The following is a 20,742-nucleotide window of genomic DNA, read 5'->3' on the forward strand; positions in this document are numbered from 1 at the left end:
TGTGGCAGAGTACATACATCCTGTTGAAAAGTGACTGTGCAGCCCTTACCTGTTGTTTAGGTTTCTGTTTCGGAGGTGGATTCGTGGTGTTTTTGTTAAGCAATTTGGGACCTTGGGCATGAGGCAGTGTTAAGACTTTGGGCCTTTGAAGAGGTGTTTATTGCAGTGGCTTCTAACACCCTAGGTAGGGGCTCGACTGAGAATATTTACCATCTAGCTCAGACGGTAGCTAGCATCATACCACCTCATGCTCCTTTCAGGAATAATTAGCTGTGTTTCCTTGACTTTGCATGGCTGGGAAGCAGGTAGTATCAAGTTTTTTATAGTTGCAAAGAGGGGAAACTGGGTAGTCTCATCTGAGACCTTCTGAATGAAATTAGCTGCTAGACTTCATTTGTAAAGGGACATAATCTCTAGTAGCCTGACGGGGTTTGCATACCCCGTTACAGATCTCCATTGAGTTAGATGCTGTCCAGGCTCGGTCTGTGTGTGCGTTCAAGGAAAAAGCAGAACGCTGCATTAGCAGAAACATCTTACGTGAAGTGTAGCGTAGTGAGACCGTGCTTCAGCTTGTTTTAGTTGTGATTGAGTAGGGCTGTAAGCTAAAAGAATACCTCACTCAGCTGGTTCTTAGGTTGAATTTCTGAGAGAATATGGACACGTTAGGCCAAAAGCAGTCTTGTCAAAGGTTTGCACAGGCAAGCGGAAAAATGCGGGATTGCTTTAGCAGCAGGAAAGATGACTTAGAAGTATTGTGGAAGCAGGTTGCGAGAGATATAGCAACCTGTATATATATATATGTGTGTGTGTGTATATATATATGACCTATATTGATATAGCTTAAATCTAATTGTTTCCCTGTCTGTGCTGCAGGGAGTTTTTAATAGGTTTTTAATGTCTCTACAGCAGCCCTTCACCAAATATCTAGGTGGACAGTGTTTTAAAAAAGGAAAAGAAATAGGTGTACCTATCTATGGAAGTTGCTGCACAAGTAAGAGGGACTTGTTCGTACTGTAAACTGCAAAGATTCAGGACTCAAATCCAAGTAAACTTTCTTTTGAGGGAAATCCTGCTTTGGAGAAAAAGGATCAGGTAGGCAGGTTGACTTAAGCATAAGGTAATTATTTTTTTAAGTGCTTGCTTTGAAAAATTTCTGTGTTTAGGACTAGTTAAAGAGAAATGGTTTTGGAATACAAGACGTTTTCAAAAGTGAGCTAAAGGAAGAGTATTCTAGAGGTTGCATTATCCCTGCATCATCCAGCGTACAGCTTTTGGTCTGATATGTTTGGGGGAGAGGTTGCTGTCTGGTTTGTTCTGTCAGCAGAGGTGCTGGAGCAGCCTGACGGGGGGTGCTCACCTCGCCTGTCAGCCGGATGAGGCGTTCTTTGCAACTTCTTCTGCAGGTTGGCTGCTGGTACCACTCGCTTCTGTGCTGGCATCGTGAGCACAGCCAGGCATGTGTCCATAGAGCTGAAGATGGCAGACTATTCAAACAAGCTCTATCAGCAGCTGGAACAAGAGACTGGAGTAAAAACAGGTACTGAAGTTCTGTTTGTGAAAGAAAAAAGGTGCTATTTGTGAAAGAAGAAAATTACTCAACTGAGTAGTCATTTGGAAACTGGATCAAAATATTGACACTGAAATACGAATGTAATTTTACAGTCTCTTAAGAGTTGGTGGTTCCCATTCAAAAACGGTATGTTTGGACTGAATCAGATGCAAAGGCATGTTAGTAATGTAACCAGAAGAATGGGAAGAAGGGTACCAGAGGGGCAAACTGAAGGCAGACTGCCTGCAAACTATGACAATTGCTGGCATTGCCTGTAACTTGGATAAATGTAGGTGAATTTTCACAAGGACACTGAAAAGTATATTGCAGTGACTGGAGCAAATGGCCCGTTTTCTGCACCAATTCACTTCTCAAAAAGAGAAGGAGGTTAACAGAAGCACTAAAGCATAGGCAAAGCAAGATATCTTACTCTAGTCTCACCCTGAGAATAGCAAGAAGACATCGTGTGGAAATTCTCCCTCTCCCTCCAAAACACTCAGGCATGCACCTGATACGAAGAACTTGGTCACTGTGAGTTTTCTGCTAACAAGGACTTGTGATGACATATTTCAAACTGTAACAGAGGTTAATAATTATGCCTGTAATTAAGATTAGTATTTAATCTGTTGCAGGTGGTGGAGTCACAAAATGTCTGCGTTTAGTTGTTGAGGTTTTATTCTCCTGAGTAGTGATTAGATCACTTTTTTTGTCAGTAACCTCTTTTAATAGGTACCATGTGTGAACTTTAGGGTTTTTTTATAAGCATGAGTAAATGTAGCAGAAAGAGTTACAGCATGAGTCAAAATTAAATTGCTTTTTTGAAAAGTTGACTAATACAGTTTTTAATTACTAGCTGATAAGTGTTTAAAGTTATTTGGGGAATCTGGGATTTCCAGGCTCCTGAATAGTGGAAGCAACAGGTCTGCAATTATATTAAAGCAATGGGTCTGAGATTAAAAGGAATTCAAGATCCTGTCCAAATCTGACTTGACTTTGGTCATTGTCCTAGGGTATGTGAAGACAGGCTCTATTTCACTGGCTCAGACTCAGGATCGACTAATCTCTCTGAAACGCATTGCTTCATCGCTGAAGTACGTATAAGCAGGAAATATAACTGATCTTAAGTTTGCACCAACTCTCCTGCAAGACTAATGACGGCATTTTTCTTATGTTCTGTGGCAGTGTAATGGGGATACCTTGTGAAATTATCACCCCAAAGCAAGTGGCACAGCTCCACCCACTGATCAACATCCACGACCTTGTGGGGGCCATGTATGTGCCAGAAGATGCACTCGTGTCATCTGCCAGTGTGAGTCTGGCTCTGGCAACCGCTGCCTCACGGAATGGTATGAGGTTTTTTTATCTATAGAGTGCTCTCCTGCATGATAGTTGTCTTCTTTCCATAAAGGAAAACTATGTTCTGCATCTCTTTTGATATTCTAGCTGAGCACTGAAGACCAAAACTTGGTTATTTCTGTAAGGTTCAGATTCTTTAAAATTTGTTTTTTCTCAAAAAAAACCCCAAAACAGGCTGAATGTTTTTAACATGCTGAATCTTTACATGTCTGCTGTGATAGATCAAGCAGCAGTTTGTTGTCCTTACCGGTTATATATTTCTCTGAATAAGCACACACTCTTTTATCATAAAAACAATCCTCGGTAGGGCCTGACTCAAAATTACATGTCGAAAGAGTTTTAATTACCTACAAATGAAAAGGTGTGACTGAGACTTTGTGGAATATCCCACTGGGCACATATGCTTTGGAAATGGGTTTGGAAGTATAGTAGTAAATGCTGTTTGCCCACCACTTCGACAAATTTGGAGTGGTCTAAAAGTGGGAGAAAGGTTAGACATGATAACAGAGATGAAGCTCGTTAAGGATGAAAGTCCATCAGATTGGAAGAAGCTACTTAGGAAGATACCTCTCAGTTTCTTTTAGCCCAGCTTTTTTTGCATGCTATTAATTGAATTTTTTTTTTTCCACAAAATGACTGATTTCCCATAGAGAAGCAGTCTTGCCATCTGAAATTACAGACTTTGTCGCGTGAAAGAATTGTAATGGAAAGAAATCCATAGCTGAGATTCTTTTTTCATGTTGTTGCTGTAACTCTTCACAGTCTCAGCCCTTAAATGATGTACAAATTGTACACATGCTCTTTTACAAATAACAGGGTTTCACGAAAGAATTGTGGGGTCAAGAATGGAAGTTTTGTCTTAAAGAGAAAATAAGCATTTAGGTTGAGTTTAAGGGTTTGATGTTAGCAGCCTGACACATTAGAAAGAAGACTTGTGGTATACTGCCTTTCTTATGTTCTCTTCAGGTGTCCAGATTCATGAACGGACGAGTGTCAGTCATGTCTCAGTCCAGAAGGGTTGTGTGACTGGAGTTGAGACCGACAGAGGACAGATTCAATGCCAGTACTTTGTCAACTGTGCTGGCCAGGTTGAATTATTAAAATTTTTCTTTCTTTTTTCCTTTAGTTAAGAACGTGTGCACTTTCCTCAGGGTTTTGTTTGTTCGTTTGTTTTGTATTTGGTTGGGGTTTTTTTGTAGTTTGGAGGTTTTTTGTAATGATTTGTGCTTTGGCTTCGTTTACTGGAGTAGGTCAAAGTAGTGTTATTCAGTTTCTTAGACCAGCAGGGGTGTGAAGGAGGAAAGTAGTGCTTGCTGTTTTCGTGGCACTGAAGACTGGATGTTAACCTGCTGAAGAGCACCCTGCAGCTTGTCGGTACAGCTCTGCCCCTGGTCTCTATCCTGGGGGTGCACCCTTCTGACAGAAAGAATTTTGCTTTGGCTCTTAGTGAGACAGTTAAATGTCTCTCTACCCTTCTCTGCCTCTCACACACACACTGAAAGTTCCTTTTTTTGTTGTTTTTCTTAGTGTCATGTCATGAAAATAGATCTGACAATTGCTGTTTCTCAGCTTGCAGCTGGCTGTCTTGTTAATACGGGATCTTAGCAGTACAGGCACCTAAATCCTGACTATTCTGCTTCTAGAGGCTGAGCCTAGTGTTGACTTTGGTGTACAGATCTTACTTTGCTTTTGTATTGTAAGTTGATACTTCTTAGTCTTGAATTAGGGCCCCATCTTTCTAGATCTTATGTGAGGGACAGAAAAAGTCTTTGTCCTAAACAGTTCAGATTCTAAGCAAAGAGTAAAAATGTGTGTCTGTTTAAAGATTTAGGGGACTAAACCAAATCTTATTTGGCCTTTTATGAAAGCAAACCCACAGAGAGGACCTGTGCTTTTGTCCTGCCTTTTTTTTTTAATTGGAGTTAGTTTTCTTCTTTGGCATTCTAACATGCAGGTTTTTATTTCAGTGGGCCTATGAATTGGGCCACTCTGGAGAAGAGCCAGTCAATATCCCACTCCATGCCTGTGAACACTTCTACCTCCTGACACATCCTTTGAAGGAACCTCTGGCAAGCAACTTACCAAGTAAGGATTCTTCATCTCTACCTAACTTTCCTTGGTGAATTATATCTGCCTTTCCAAGGCACATACTTTATGACATAAAGGCCAACTAAGGGCTATCAGTTCTCAGCTCATTTGGGATTGTGAAGCACATTCTAGCTGAATTGCTCTGATTATCCTCTTTCAGTGGTGGAATCTCTTTCCTTAGTCCTGGGAAAGCTTTTGCTGCAGAAATTGGTTTTCAGAGTCGGTCATTTTAGCAGGAGGATGACCTTGACTCCAACTTGACTAGTAGGTGTGTCTGAGACGTTGGCTTGTTGCATTTGTGGGCTGGAGAGGATGCTATCCTTGCCACTATGTTTTCCTTTCAGGCTGCTGTGCCCAAATGGCCCATCTATTCCTTTCCTCCAACTGAAGCTAAGGCTTTACAATGGCATTTACATGTCTATGAGCTGTAGGGGCAACCAAAGCACTTGAGGTAATTGCTCCTCCCCCATGTTCTGGCTCTTGGATCTCTTAAAGAAAAGCCCTTGTGTTTGAAAAATGTGGTTGGGAAGTAGAAAGCTTTGCTTATTTACTCTCAGTCTTTAGCAAGACTTTCTGCTTCTAGTGAGTAATGTATATACTCTCCAGGGAATTAGGGAATTCAGCTCTGACCAAAGTCCCTGAGTGCTTCACTTTTACGTGAACAAGTGTTATTTATATATACACACACGTGTGTGTGTGTGTATTCACAGCTTCTCTGTCTGTGGGTAAAATTGCTATGGAACATGTCAGATGGAGTATGCCTCAAGTTGACACTGCCACTAGAAGAAGCAGTCCAGACCTGACTGCTTGTCCTGTCCCCAGTGCTGCCCACTTTCTTTGTGTTAGTGGCCTGCAGGAAACTGGATCAGTGATGCATCCCCATTAAAATTAACTGTCCTTAATATAGCAAGGGAAAGAGGGGGAGAGCGGGACATCTCCTGGTGGAAAGTCTGGTCTTGGGCGCAGTTCCAGTGGAACTAAGTCAGTATAACAGCTTATTGTTGCCACAGGGGATCTGACTCCCTCTGGTGTCCTCCCACTCCTGGTAGCACTGTCCTGCTGGCTTGGGTGTTCTTCAGGTTCAATTCAGTTTACTGTGCTGCCCAAAAGGTTAACATGCATGGTTGTGGTGGGAGTTAATGCTGGTTTAGTTATCTAAACTGATTCACCAAGGCATCACGTGAGAACCAGAATGGTGTGAAAGTGTGGGGTTAGGGGACTGAGACTGTCCCCCCTCATGTGAGGAGGCCACTAGCTTGGCCCAGCCTGTTGCCAGACCCCATCGTTGGTGTTTGTGGAACAGCAGCCTGCCATAGCTATCCCTTCTCTCAGTTCCCTTTCCACCTCTTTTCTTTCCTCTGCAGCAATTGTAGACCCAGATGGCAGGATCTACATACGCAACTGGCAAGGTGGCATCCTCTCGGGAGGCTTTGAGAAAAACCCCAAACCTCTCTTTACGGAGGGACGGAACCAGCTGGAGATTCAGAACCTTCAAGAAGACTGGGATCATTTTGGTATGTTGGGGAGGAAAGATTCCCACACCAATGAAACACATGGCTTCAGCAGAAGGCAGAGTTAGCAACAGCACAGGCTGTTGTTGACCAGCAAGCATGTGTCTGCCTTTACCTGAAAGGTGTGGGAAGGGTGAACGTTCTCTCAAATTCATTCATCTCTTCATTTGTCAGCAATTTGCGTAAAATCCCTTTATCAAGGACTGCATCAATACCTGTGTGGTGTTTAAAAACACCCGTGAACTCCCAGCATATATTTATTGCCTGTAGTGCAGTGAGGTGCCACTTAAACTTTCCAATGCTGTTCTTCCATTCCATTCCATTTTTGACTGTCAGTGCCACATGCTGCTCCTCTTGTGACGCTGTAGATCAACACTGTTGACCTGCCATGTAGCCATGGTATTTTGTTTCTGCAGCTCTCTTCAGCAGTGACCGCCAAGTGCGTTTCCATCAGTGGCAGTTGCTTTGTGGACAGAACTTGGTATTGATGCTTCCCAGACTTCATCCCACCATTGACAGTGGTTGTTTATTATATTCCAAATCTTCTTTCTCTTCCCATTTTATTTGGTTCTGTGTTTATATTCTGTATGTACTTTTACATGGAGGGCTCTTTCTGTAGAGAAAAAACTTAGCATGGTCTATGAGTCCCTTTCTTTTTTTTCCCCCTCTTTTATGCCTGGTAAGTTTGTGTGTGCCCTCTCATCTTCAAATTTGCCTTTTTTTCAGGGATCCAGTTTTCCCTTGTGTCAGAGCTCTTAGCATCCCTCCTGAATGTGGATGCCTCTGTATGTGACTCTAGGCACGGATGGATTTTCAGTGATTTCTTTCTGCAGTGGTAGTATATTCTTCTGGCTACTCCCCAGGTTAAACTGATTAATTTTTACTTTCATTTCTGTGAGATACCGTATTGATACCATAAAAGCTTAAACTCGGGGGGTGGAGCCAGGTAGGGGTGCAGTTTTGTGCTGGCATATGTTAAAGGTTTTTAGATCTACAGATGCCTGCAGACTTGCTTGAAGATATTAGCTTCACTAATGAGTTGCTCGAGCTCTGCACTTCCTTTTTGCTTTTCTAGGTACTGCTGAAATGAAAAGGTGCTGCTTGCTGGCACCCACAAATTTCTCAAGTTTCAGAAGCAACTGCATGCTATGTTCCAGCATATTACCCTTTTATCACTTCCAACATACTGAGCAGTTGAGCAAAGTCAGAGCTTACTCAGCCAATATTTGAGCCTTTTCTAGGGCTGCAGTTCCTGTGGTTTCAGCTCTTGCATTACTGCTTTGATCTCTTTCATTGGAACACCTTTTGATTTTAAAATAGCCTGTACAGTTGCTTAAATGTTGGGCTGGATATGAGAACAAATCTAACACTGGTCCCTCTTTTTATCAATAAGAAAAAAAAGGCTGTAACTACAGGCTCTCACTCTGGAATTGTAATGCATGAGAGAGGGAAGAAAGAGAGCAGGTCAGAAAGACTGTTTCTGTTTGCAGCTTCTTAAGTAATGTGAAATCTGATTATTTTACTGCTTGTGTGTAAAGCTGAGGAGTGTTAGGAGTGCTTGAATCTTGAGGGCTTTTACCTGAAGCACTATGCAGAGGTAACTTCTGGACAAGAAAAACAAAGTAGATGGCTTATCCCTTTATTAACGTCTCAAATGTCAGACTCTGAAGAATTACCAAAGGACCTTTCCAGCGTGACTGAGCAATGAAGTGACCAGGAAATTCAGTCAGGATAAATGTGAAGTGATGGAAGTGCGTGAGGGTGGTCTTATTTTCACCATACAAAATGATGGGCTTTGAACTGATTAGTTCTGTGAAGACATCAGCTCAGTAGCAGTCAAAGCAAAAGGCAAGTTAGGAAAGGAGCAGAAAACATGATCATTCTGCAACACTAAATCCTTGGTTTGCCAGATAGTAGTTGTTGTTCTAGGCTCCCTGTCTCCAGAGGATATTGTATGACTGGAGGAAGCCTGGTGGAAGAGCAGCAAGAGGCTGATTAAAGCTTGGAACATTTTCCAAGTGAGGAATGTCTGAGTGGGCTGGGAAAAAGAGATCATGGAAGGGAAATCAACAGAGGTCTGTGAAATCTTGAATGAGATGGACAGGATAGATGGGGATCTCCTGTTCACTGTCTCTTCTATTACGCCAACTAGGAGGCATCAAAAAACGTTATTTGAGTGTGAATTTCAAAACAAAAGGAGGTTATTCCTCATACAACAAAAATGAAATATGTGGAACTCCTTGTCAGCCTCTGTAGGATGTTGTCATGAGTTTGGGGAGGACTGGTCAAGTACTTAGAAGAGAGATCTATTCAGGGGTTACTAAACAGGGAAAACATACCAGGTTTTTAGGAAATCTCTGAGCTGATGGTAAGTGGAGGCTGACAGAGTGCATGGGACAAGATTCGTCTGTTCTTATTCCTCACTAGGTATCTATTTGATGTTTATTCCTCTTGTTTTCCCTAACAAAACTGAACACACTCTTGCACTGTTGAAAACAATGCTGGGCTCTTGGTCCGGATCGATATGGCTGCTTTTATGGTATGCTGTGAGATCCATTGCAAGTAGTTTGATTCCAGCAGGTAAATGGTTTATCCTGCGACTGTATTGAAACACGGAAGCAGTTTCCATCTGTTCAGATAACAGCATGGCTCTGTCGTGCTGTCTAGTTTGAAGGTGAAGTAGCTGAAATCCGTCAGAAGTGAAGGCTGTGACTTTTTGTCATTTTTTGTTTGTCCTGGGTCCTAGAGCCACTTCTGAGTGCCCTTCTGCGCAGGATGCCAGATTTGGAGGCTCTGCAGATCATGCAGTTAGTGAATTGCCCGGAGTCCTTCACACCAGATATGCGGTGCATCATGGGAGAGTCGCCCACCGTGCGGGGCTACTTCGTTCTGGCTGGCATGAATTCAGCTGGTATCTCATATGGTGGGGGAGCAGGCAAGTAAGTGGTTTATCACTGTTATGTGTGTAAGTAAGGTTTTCACCAAGAAAAGAGACTGCTCAGGTGATCCTTCTGTGTAGAATGTTCTGCTCAGTATTTGTCAACTCCTCTCTGACAAAGAGTCCTCTTTCGTTTCCAACTTGAGTGAAAGAGAGGAGCAGTTACCATGTTCTGATTAGGTTCTCCTGCGTGTATTTTAAATCTGTGTTGGATTCTCCTCCTATCCTGGTCGCCTCTCCTCAGGCATTGCATCTCAGTGACCAGCAGCCTGCTGGGGACCAAGTAAGCTTCCTTAGAGCTAACAGGTCCGATTTTTTTTTTTTTTTTAATCTACCAGGAAGAGATAAAAGCTTAGCAAAGTGTATATTCCCTCGTCTTCTGTAATCCATGATCCCTGGTCATTTATTATGTGATTGAAGTCATTGATCATTCAAGTTGACAGAGCAGTTAGGTTCTCTGAAGGCAGAGTGAATCTGATGCACGTGAAGCACTGCATAGGTGATGCCAGTACTGTTAAAGACTGTCCTCTGACAATGAGCTAGGGATGGAATAATTTCCCAATCAAATTCAGTTCCTGTGTTAATGCAAATACTTCGACGGGCATATAAGTGTGATCCCAGCAGCAAAGTTGCTTTCAGAATGATCACTCCCTCTGATTGCTGTTTGGTTTTGGCAACCCAGCATCCCTTCTGCCATACAGCCTTCTTAACAAGCTGCTCATATTTTATGGCAGGTGTTGGTATCTGCATTTGTCTCCACTAGTTTCTGTCCATTGTCTAACTCACCAGGGAAGCAACTCGTGATTTTTTTCTTTGTTATATAAAATCTAGAGAATCTTTGCAGTGAGGTTCTCTAAGAATCAAAATAATTTCTGAAGGTAAATGCACTCTGTCCATTTGTTGCTACAGCCTCAAGATAAGCAGCTTAGCTTGCTAATGTAACTTTCAATGATCAGTCTCAAACCCCCTTGTTTTTCTGTTTACTGACTGTGAACAGATCCTTCTGCTCTGCTTTGGTCTGAGCTGCCTTTGTGCTTTAGCTCTGGAGCATGCCTTCCTCCTTCACTGCTAGAAGTGTAGCTAAGCATAACTTGGCTGGCACCTCGTGCTGGAATGAATGCTGTCACTGATGGTTTGTGGCTGAGCCTACACCAGGTACTGAAAAACAACAAAGCAGTCAGCCTCCTAACTCCAACCTAAATGTACTCGGCACCTCCTTGGGTAGCGTAGCCCGAGGACTTGACACAGCGTCAGCCAGGCTACCTGTCGAGGCTCTGGCTTCTTTTACCACGTGTCCTTAACTTCCTGCTGCCCTTTATGTTTCATCCTTATGGGAAATTAATAATTTGGAAGTCTGGTGGATGGGTTTTATAAAGGGAAACCTCCCAGATTCTGCTAGTATGTAGAGTACGGTGTTAGTTGTCTTCTCTCTCCCTACTGCAAGAAATTCTCATGTCCAAATTACCTTGCTTCTGACTTCAAAGCTAGGCTCTCTCCCTTAAGACATTGGCAGATATCTCAGTCTTTCTTTACTTCTTCCATCAGGTACCTGGCAGAGTGGATGGTAAACGGGTATCCATCAGAAAATGTCTGGCCTCTGGATTTGAAACGTTTTGGTACCCTTCAGAGCAGTCGCACTTTCCTCCGTCACCGTGTGATGGAAGTAATGCGTAAGTGAGGTCTCCGCATTCAGTGCTGGCCAGGATGTCCCAAGATTTTTCTCTTTGCTCTTTGCTGCACTCTCTGTCCTCTGTCAGCACCCTGAGAACCATTTTTCCTTCTTCCTGGTCTCCTTTGTGGCAATACAGACTCTTCCCAGGAGAAAGGAAAGGATGGGGGTTTTTTTGTTTGTTTTGTGGTGTTCTTTTTAACTTTTCTTAAAGAAATGCTGTTGGTACTGTGCTCTCTCCTATTTGCTGTGCTTTGCCTCTGGTATGGGGAAATTGGTGCATATCTTTGTAGGACTCCAGTCTGATAAAACAGTGCCAAGGTCTTAACTGGGAATATTATGCTGTCTCAAACATTGTTATTCTTTGCATATCATTACAGTGTGGAAATACCATTACTTCTAACTGTGTGTGATCTAGCTACCTTACATCACTCAGGAAGCCTTCGTAGACATATTCTTTCTCCTGTCAAAGTTTGCTATAAATACCTTACAGAATAGATTTGAGATGTCATTGTTCCTGTCTAAAGCCATACTTAATTTCCTCCTATTGTTTGTTTCTCTGTCCTGAGATAACGTGGACAACTTCTATTCAAGTTTCAAATAGAAGTATGAAGTGCTCCACAAGTTGCAAAACACAAACGATTATGTGAATACCAAGTCTAAACTAAAAGCATGTGTTTGGGTGAGAGCAGAGAACTTGGGTAAACCTCTTAGCTCTGCTATATCCAGGAAATAAAAACGTTATGCTTTGACCTTCCTCCCAGAAAAATCACTTTATACTCTTGGCATTATTCTGCAGTTGCTTTCCAATACAAATCTTGATTCTGATAACTACAGAATCACTCTATTTTTTCCAAGATAAGTACAAAATTCAATTTCTGTGGTATTATGTTCCCGTTCTAATCTACTCTTCCCTCTACCCACTCTTTCAGGAGTACCAATACCAGATAATGCCAATTATAAATCATTAGCTATGAGGCAAAACCAACAGAAGTATTCAGTAAGAAGTATTTGGCTCCTCTTCATTTTTAAGCAGTTTATTACCTACGTGGAAACGTAACTTTTATAAAGAAATATTCAAGCATCCTTGAGTTATTACTCCCCACTGGTAACCAGGGAGGATGCTAAACATTTATTAGGGTAACTTGTTTTCTAAATAAGAATATTCTATATTTGCTGAAAAGGCATAGGAGCCATTTGGAAAAATGTCAATAATCAGAGAAGACTGAACTGCCAATATTTAAGAAGGTAAATTAGACGATCCTTGTAGCTGTGGGCTACAGCATTAGTAGCTACCCCAGCATGAGTATCGTCAAAACAGTAAGTGTCTGATATAGTGCGCTGTCAGGGAAGAATAATGCATAATTAATGCTAGTCAACATGACTTCATGAAAAATAGAGAGTTTTTGTTATCTTGACAGTACTGTCATAGGACCATAAGTATCTATAAATACAATTGATCTGTGCAAATATTGTCACTCTGATTTTGGATAGCTATAAATGGCTCAAAACAGATTTGTCAATTTTCAAAAGCAGAAAGGGAAGGTCAGAACTGTTTTGAGGGCATTTCATGAATGGTTCTGGTACCTGTAAGTATGTTCATTGATAATCTGGAAGAAAAATTTTAGATAAAGATAATCACTTTGCCTAATAACGGCTCTTTGTGACCATTGCAGCCCTCATGTGTGATCTGAAAGTTCCTCGTTGGGACTTCCAGACTGGCAGGCAGCTGCGTACTTCACCATTATATGACCGTCTGGATGCACAGGGAGCTAGGTGGATGGAGAAGCATGGATTTGAGAGAGTCAAGTATTTTGTCCCACCTGGGAAAGGTGAGATCATGCTTTCCTCTGCCTAGTGCATCCCTGTTGGTCTCTCTAAGATCTTAGTTCATCCAGTTTATGGATTGTCCCTTTGATTCTTCTTTACATTAGATCTGCTGGATTTAGATCAGAGCAAAACCTTTTACAAACCAGACTGGTTTGATATTGTGGGTTCCGAAGTCAAGTGCTGTAAGGAAGCGGTTTGTGTCATTGACATGTCATCTTTTACCAAGTTTGAAATAAGCGTAAGTACCTAGGAAGTGGCAAAGCATCAGCCTGGTAAAGGTGGCCATTAGTTTATTGTTGACTCCTTTTGCAAAATTCTGTGTGGCCTGTTGAGGATAACTAGAGGAAGTCGAGCTGTATGACCAAATTCAGGTTGTACTACAGTGTTTAGCATAGATTGCTTTTTGTCTGCCGAAGGCCCAGTTTATAGAAATACCAGCCTAGTCTATAAACAGAATTTGACCTCCGGCACTATGTCACCATTGTATCCTGTTACGCTGGAGACATCGGTGTCACTATCATTACGAATTGAAAGAATTTGGGCCAGGACGTCGGCGCGATCTTAAACTGCCCCGGTGGGTTTGTTTTGCTCAGACAGCTTCCCTGACTTTCTCTCCCTTTCAATTCATGTAGTCCACAGGAGACCAGGCCCTGGAGAGTCTGCAGTATCTCTTCTCAAATGACCTGGATGTGCCAGTTGGGCATGTTGTGCATACAGGCATGCTTAATGAGAAAGGAGGTTATGAGAATGACTGCAGCATAGCACGGCTGAGCAAACGCAGGTAGGTATGCAGACAGCATCTTTAACACCCAAAGGGTGGTGGATAGGGCCTTTAAGAACCTCTTAATGGAGGTCATAGACTTTTTTCCCCTCTGTAAAGAAAAAAGAAGAGTCTTGATTCTCCACTTATGTTCCTAATTCAGTAACCAAATGAGAGGGAGCTCCTGAATTTACTAAAATTGGGGGAAATACACCTTTTTCTGGGACTACAGATGAACACAGATTTCTACAAAATGTTAGGCCTTCAGATGTTTAATTTCTCAATTAAAAGACAAACTGTTTTTCAGCAGTCATTAGGGTTTATTAATTTAGGTAATCATTTGAAGTGCAAACCAAAGGGATCCTCCTTGGCTCCTGGCCAGTCTCCTCATTGGAACTGCATGCTGAATACGCTACTTCTTGGCTATTTCAACTTTCATTGGGTACTGTAATTCTCAGCTCTGCAGTCTCTCATGGTTCTTTTTTGTGCTGTCTGGTGCAAAATGAAATGATCACAGGATCTTATCCTCAGACTCAACAGTTTGGGCTATCTTTGGCAGCACGTGATTAAAAAAAACCTCATTTTTAAAAACTTCTTCATGGGCATGTCCCAGCTGAATGTTGGTTTTATTTCTCTAGACCGTTTTCTATACATGCTTTCGTTGTGCTGGTGTGAAAGCATTCTTTGCTGCTCTTTCAATTAGAAACAGCTTTTCTTTCTCTTCCTCTTCTGTCTGCATTCATGTATTGCTTAAAAGTATTGTCCTTCTCTGTGTGAAACCAGTAGCTTTCCTCCTTGCCTAGTCATTTCTGCAGATGTTGTCTCTGTCAATAATGCACTTTAACTCGCAGTTTGTATGAGAGAGGCTTACACAACAAGTAGCTCATTTTCACGTATCAAGTGGAGTTCTGTTTTCGGAAACTGTTAATAATAACCACCATTGTGTGTGAAAAGGCTTTTGCTGAAACAAGAAATTGCTGTGTGAACCAAGCGCTCTTCTGACTGCCAGAGTAGACAGAATCACTGTTGGTGAAGAGCTGCGAATACCTTCTGCAAAACGATTGTGACTTTTGAGATGCCCTGTGAACTTTCTGTAGAACTGCCTGTGTTTCCCTGTCGCCAGACTACTGCTAACGTTGGAAAGCTGGGGTTTCTAGTCATGATAGATGTGATGACATTGATCCAGAAACTTTAGCTGTGACTTTTCGCAAACCAGCTTGTTTTAGTCTCTTGTTAGCTTGGAAGCTGCTGAATGGCTCCAGCAGTTTGTGGACAAAGAATGAACCGAGTCATCTTGTGTCTGTCCATTCATTGTTTCTTGGTTTCAATTTGTTCCAGTTTCTTCATGATTTCCCCTACTGACCAACAAGTCCATTGCTGGGCCTGGCTGAAGAACCGCTTGCCTGATGACAGCAACCTGACCATGGAAGATGTGACCTGGAAGTACACGGGTAAGAAATCATTGAAAGCAGACCTCCTTATACAGCCTGAAATCACAACTGGTGTCTCGCGCTGCGTGCCAATTAATTGTTTAAGGTGTCTAGAATGGTGCCTGGGTCTCCTTTCCAAACAGTTGGATGAAACCAGTAATTCAAAGACTTCCGTCTAGCCAGCCATGAGCTGGGAGACAGCTTTCCTTTCCTGTGGACTGTCAGGAGAGAGAGTTTAATGACTCTTTCCTCCGTTCATAAATGTAAATGTACCTATTAGTTCAATAAACACTAGGACTTTAGAAATTGGGGCATGCATATATGCAACTTAGACACTGGACAAGATCTCTCCAGTCTTGTCCTAATACTGTTGTCTTCCCCTCTTCAGCGCTCAATCTGATCGGCCCTCGTGCTGTGGATGTCTTGTCAGAGTTGTCATATGTCCCAGTAACTCCAGAACACTTTCCCTCTCTCTTTTGCAAGGTGAGTGACTGTGCTTCCTTCCTCCTCACACTGCTAGGTCTTTCGAAGCATGTGTAGGAGGAGGGGAAGAAGTATGTTTTGCGTAGAGGGGAATTTAGATGGACATACAGGTTTACTGCAGTTGCTGAGCTAGATTGGTGACGTACTCACTAGGCTCACTTAAACTACTTCACTTTGCGTTCTGCTTGCTAAATATATAGGTGAATATGCGTTTGTTTTCAATACTCCACTCACTGTAGGCTTGGTGCCATTTGATATCTTGGCGTATTTCATATAATCCATTATGCAGCTGTCAGAGGGATAGCTGGGATTGGTGACTCGGGAGTCATTGTCTCCTGTCACGTTAAAAGGCTGAGCAGATAGCTGTCATTCAAATTCTGTCTTGTATCTAGAATACAAGCCTTTGCTGACCTAGTTCCAAGCCTTATTGCGAAGTGTCATGAAGTGCTTAAGAAGTCTGGATAATGGGGTGTCACTATTTGAATTTTTAAACTCTTCGCAAATACATGCCCATGGTGAGCTGCAGTGAGGAAGGGGGGAGGGCTGGCCAGTGTCGTTTGCCTTATGCATTGTGCTCCTTGTGGATCTCTGTGCTGTGTTCCAGTTTGGATGATTTCACCCCCTCTGATTCTGCAGGAGATGAGCGTGGGCTATGCTAATGGCATCCGTGTGATGAGTATCACTCACACAGGAGAACCTGGATTCATGCTTTATATCCCCATAGAGGTAAGAGGACACCGTAGCCTTAGCTAAGTAAGAGTTGCTTGCATGCATGATCAGAAACACTTTCCAGGTTGACTCAGGTTAATGAAACGTCTGGTCTGTACCATGGAGAGACAGAGAGGAGACAGTCTTGGGGGTGATTGTTAAGGAGAAGTGTAACATGACCCAGCAATGTGCGCTTGCAGCCCACAAGGCCAACCGTCTCCTGGGCTTCATCCAAAGCAGCGTGGCCAGCAGGTCAAGGGATGGGATTCTGCCCCTCTGCTCCGCTCTGGGGAGACCCCCCTGCAGTGCTGCGTCCAGCTCTGGGGCCTCCAGCATAAAAAGGACATGGACCTGTTGGACCAAGTCCAGAGGAGGGCCACAAAGATGATCAGAGGGCTGGAGCACCTCTCCCCTTGAGTCTGGAGAAGAGAAGGCTCTGGGGAGACATTATAGCAGCCTTTCAGTACTTAAAGGGAGCTGTTAAGAAAGCTGGGAACAGACTTTTTAGCAGGGCCTGTTGTGATAGGACAAGGGGTGATGGTTTCAACCTGAAAGAGGGAAGATTTACATTAGACACGAGGAAGAAACTCTTCACTATGGGGGTGGTGAAACCCTGGCACAGGTTGCCCAGAGAAGTTGTGGATGCCACATCCCTGGAAATGTTCAAAGTCAGTCTGGACGGGGCTGTGAGCAACCTGGTCTAGCGGAAGGTGTCCCTGCCAATGGCAGGGGGGTTGGAACTAGATGATCTTTAAGGTCCCTTCCAACCCAAACCGTTTTATGATTCTATGGGAAGGCTGCCTGCAGGCACGAGGGGGAGTTTCCCTGCTTCGTATTGCATTCCCGTCGGGCAGACCTCTTGTGCTGCGGAGGCAGGGGACAGTAACATCCATGGTGGTGCGTCAGATGCTGTTGCTCTCTCTTGGTGTTTGTCTGCAGCTCTGTGTTTCACCCTTCCTTTGCAGTACGCCCTTCACGTGTACAACGAGGTGATGAACATGGGACAGAAGTACGGGATTCGGAACGCTGGTTATTATGCTCTCCGCAGCCTGCGCATTGAGAAGTTCTTTGCGTTCTGGGGCCAGGATCTGGATGCCTTTACCACTCCTATGGAGTGTGGACGCGAGTTCCAGGTCAAGCTGGAAAAGGTACAGTGGAAAACTGAAATCACCTCCTGCAGCGGGGGTCTGCTATTGCAGCAGGGGTGGGTGGGAGAGCAATACTGAACTGAAAAGACTGCCATCAAAGTGGGTAGATATATCGGTGTTTTGATGGAGCTGTGTGCAGTGCGGAACTATAACCTATATTCTTGTACGTCATAAAGATGCTAGAAATATCAAATCTATTCTGCCTTCTTCCTGGGCAGCATTCCCAGAGATCTGTGTAGCGTCCCGTGTTGCTCATGTGTGCAATGCTCAGTGTAGAGAGGGTGCTGTCTGCCTTACAGATGTGCAGAGTTCCTGTCTCTCCCAGCTGTTTTCCCGATCTGATGAAGCAAAAGCCTGCCTGTCAAGTGGCATTTAATGAAGTTAAATATGAGGAGAGGCACCAAGAACAGGTGTTCTCTATTTTTACTGAAACAGGGGAGTTCTCTACTTTTATTAAAACATAGAACAGTGTAGAGTTGTATCCTGCTTGTTGTGGTGGCAGGTGCCATCTCTGTCACTTGCTTGTTGCCTTCATTCTCGCATCTTTGCACGAGCCAAAACAAATGCTTGTATCGAATAATTCAGAGAAGGGAATGTAGCGACCAAGAACACAAATTTCCCATGTTGTTACAGTTTCCATCTGGTTTCTAAAACATGGGAGACCTCTGGAACCGGAAAAACGGCAAAAACTAGAATGTGCGACATGTTTTCACTACAGTGAAAATTAGGATGAATTTTTTAAAGGCCCATTTTACAAATATTTTTGCGTCTTTTAACATCTGGAACAACAGGCATGATAGGAAAGCTTTTGTCTGAGCTGGGCTTCTTGTCTGTAGAAGCAGCCTGTCTTGCTAGGGCGTGAGTTCCACGCACAAATGCACCTTGTGTCAGTAAGCTTGCCTGCTGAAACTCAGCGGCTGCCACAGTTCATGTTCCTTTCATCAGCTGATGCTTCCTTTTCTCCACAGGGAATGCAGTTTGTTGGCCAGGAAGCACTGTTGGAACAGAAGCAGAACGGTGTGTACAAGCGTTTTACCATGTTCATTCTTGAGGACCATGACACAGATACAGACCTCTGGCCCTGGTGGGGGGAACCCATTTTCCGCAACGGCCGCTACGTGGGCAAGACCACCAGCAGTGCCTACAGCTACACTCTGGAGCGCCACGTCTGCCTCGGCTTCGTGCAGCACTTTGATGAAAAGACAGGAGAAGAGCTGGTGGTGACAACTGACTTCATCAACCAGGGCGAGTATGAGATCGACATTGCTGGGCAGCGCTTCCAGGCCAAAGCCAAGCTCTACCCCTTCAGCTCCCTCTTCACGCACCGTCGCCGCAAGGATGAGGTGGAACTGAGTGGCTACCAGAGGGAGTAGTGCTGACTAGACCTGACCCCCTCCTTTTCCTAAGCTGGAGTCTTCTGCCACCACCTTCCAGTTATCTCTCCTCACCCCATATATTTCTTTCTTTTCCTTTCCTGTCTTGCAACTTTTAAACTTTTTGCTGTGTGTTACATTTTGTATATTTTAGAACTTTAATTTTCAAGCTTTCCCCATCCTGTCTGCCTCCCTTCTTCAACCCTTTGCTTGCCGGGCTCCCCCATGCCCCAGTGGATGAAGCACAGTGCTGCACGTGCATCGGGCAGTCCATGGGAAGCCTGTATAGCAGCGAACCCCACCAGAGGCCCTAGCCTTATGGTGACGGGAAGGGTTTGGGTGAACCCCTGCGGACTATGCCCTTCCTCTCTCCTCTCCAGCATAAGGCACGGGACAGCAGTCATTTGCTGCCTGTAGTTCAGATGAACGCTGTGACTTCACCCTGCTCTCCACATACCACGTTGCAGGGGGGTCGGTGCCTCGATGCGCACAGCAACGGAACGATCAGCTACCTCACTGGCATGAGACATAGCGTTGTGTGAGCAGCAGCCAAGAGACAGGTTTTGGTGTAGTCCAGCCTGTTGCTGCCCCCGTTTGTCTACCTTTTTTTTTCTCTCCCTAAACAGGGAGTCAAGTAAGATTTAATCATCAGATCTTTGAGATGACAGTAAGGCTAATAAGTTTGTTGTTGTTGGGATTGGATTTTTTTGCGTGGGGTGACTGAAACCAAATGGCCTTCTATAAATATAATCGAAGATCAACATGTGTGTTTCACTTCTATAAAGGAATGGGATTTGTTGGGAGTTTTTATACAAGGACAGATGTTAGTGTTTAATGTTAATAGCAGTGTTGAAATGCTGCACAGTGTACAGTCTCTTTGGGGATTTTCTTTCACTTTAAGTGACTCAGTCAAGCTCCTCTGGCAAGGTTCATGCAGTGAACACGAGTTTCATGTAAAATTTGTGTTGGTTTGGGGAACTTGAGCAGCAGGAGGGGACAACATCTTGTGGTTGTAGTAGCCTGTGGTTATTTTAAATTAGAGGAAAATACCCAGCATTTCTCTCACCTGTGGCGCTGCCAGTATTGCAAGAAATACTGGCTTTTCTTCTGGTGGTGAGAAAGCATCTCAACAGCTCCTGCCGAACTCAAGAAGTTGTCTTCTGTTTTCCTCCTCAAATCTATTGTGCTTCTTACTTCTCTCTTGATAGTACCTCATCTGAAGGGACTGAATAGAGGGAGCGTAGAGAGTGTGGCAGTGGGATTATAAATGGCTTTCCTTCAGCAAAGCTCTTGGCCATCATGCTCCTCATAGAGATGCTTCAGACAGTGTAGCTGGGATTCGCCCTTTCTTCAAGTGTCAAAATAAGCCGATTCAAACACTGATAGTAATTGGTAAAGAAGGGGGGGGTGCTCAACTGTATTGCCCACGTTTACATCTTCTTTTTCTTCTTCCCATTGTGAGAACAATCAAAAGCAAAGATTCTCTTTATTTACTTAAAAAAGATCTGTTAAAACATTTTATTTGCCTCTGCCACCTGTGTACTCATCGTGGTCTTTCTGCTCCAGCATCTTTCTGTCTGGAGTTCAGGCACAACCTTGCACTTATGTCTGCCCTGTCAGCCGTGATAAACACTTTCTCTGTGATTTAGAACCCTTTTTTGGCACTTTCTTTTCCAGTTAAGTGTTGAGCATCAGCCCAAAACCTTCCCTGGTTCTTGTTTTAAGTTTGCTTTCTGCTACTTCAGCTGCTTCAGGTCATGGCTTCAGTTGAGTCTGTGGTCTGTTAGTAGTTCATCATCCAGATGTTCTCAGCATGCAGGAGGAGTTGGATGGCCCTAAGGCAGCAAAGGCAAAAGTCCAAAACCTTTATACTTAAAAGTAAGTTGTCAGAGCAAGCTC

The 20,742-nt window shown here is 43.5% G+C and overlaps 1 protein-coding gene across 1 annotated transcript; it reads left to right on the plus strand.

The window, feature by feature from the left end:
- Positions 1–1,461: 1,461 nt before the first annotated feature.
- PDPR (pyruvate dehydrogenase phosphatase regulatory subunit) lies at positions 1,462–18,843 on the plus strand (the record flags this gene model as incomplete). Its single annotated transcript, XM_082005593.1, has 16 exons — positions 1,462–1,537; positions 2,559–2,640; positions 2,732–2,895; positions 3,872–3,993; positions 4,873–4,990; positions 6,358–6,507; positions 9,251–9,443; positions 10,988–11,112; positions 12,788–12,943; positions 13,046–13,179; positions 13,574–13,722; positions 15,040–15,152; positions 15,520–15,614; positions 16,251–16,340; positions 17,288–17,470; positions 18,439–18,843. The coding sequence occupies exons 1-16, from the start codon at positions 1,477–1,479 to the stop codon at positions 18,841–18,843; spliced, it is 2,340 nt and encodes a 779-aa protein (XP_081861719.1). The 5' UTR covers positions 1,462–1,476.
- Positions 18,844–20,742: the final 1,899 nt, after the last annotated feature.

This window comes from Phaethon aethereus, assembly GCF_964289735.1.
Source record: "Phaethon aethereus genome assembly, chromosome: 13".
Lineage (NCBI taxonomy): Eukaryota > Metazoa > Chordata > Aves > Phaethontiformes > Phaethontidae > Phaethon > Phaethon aethereus.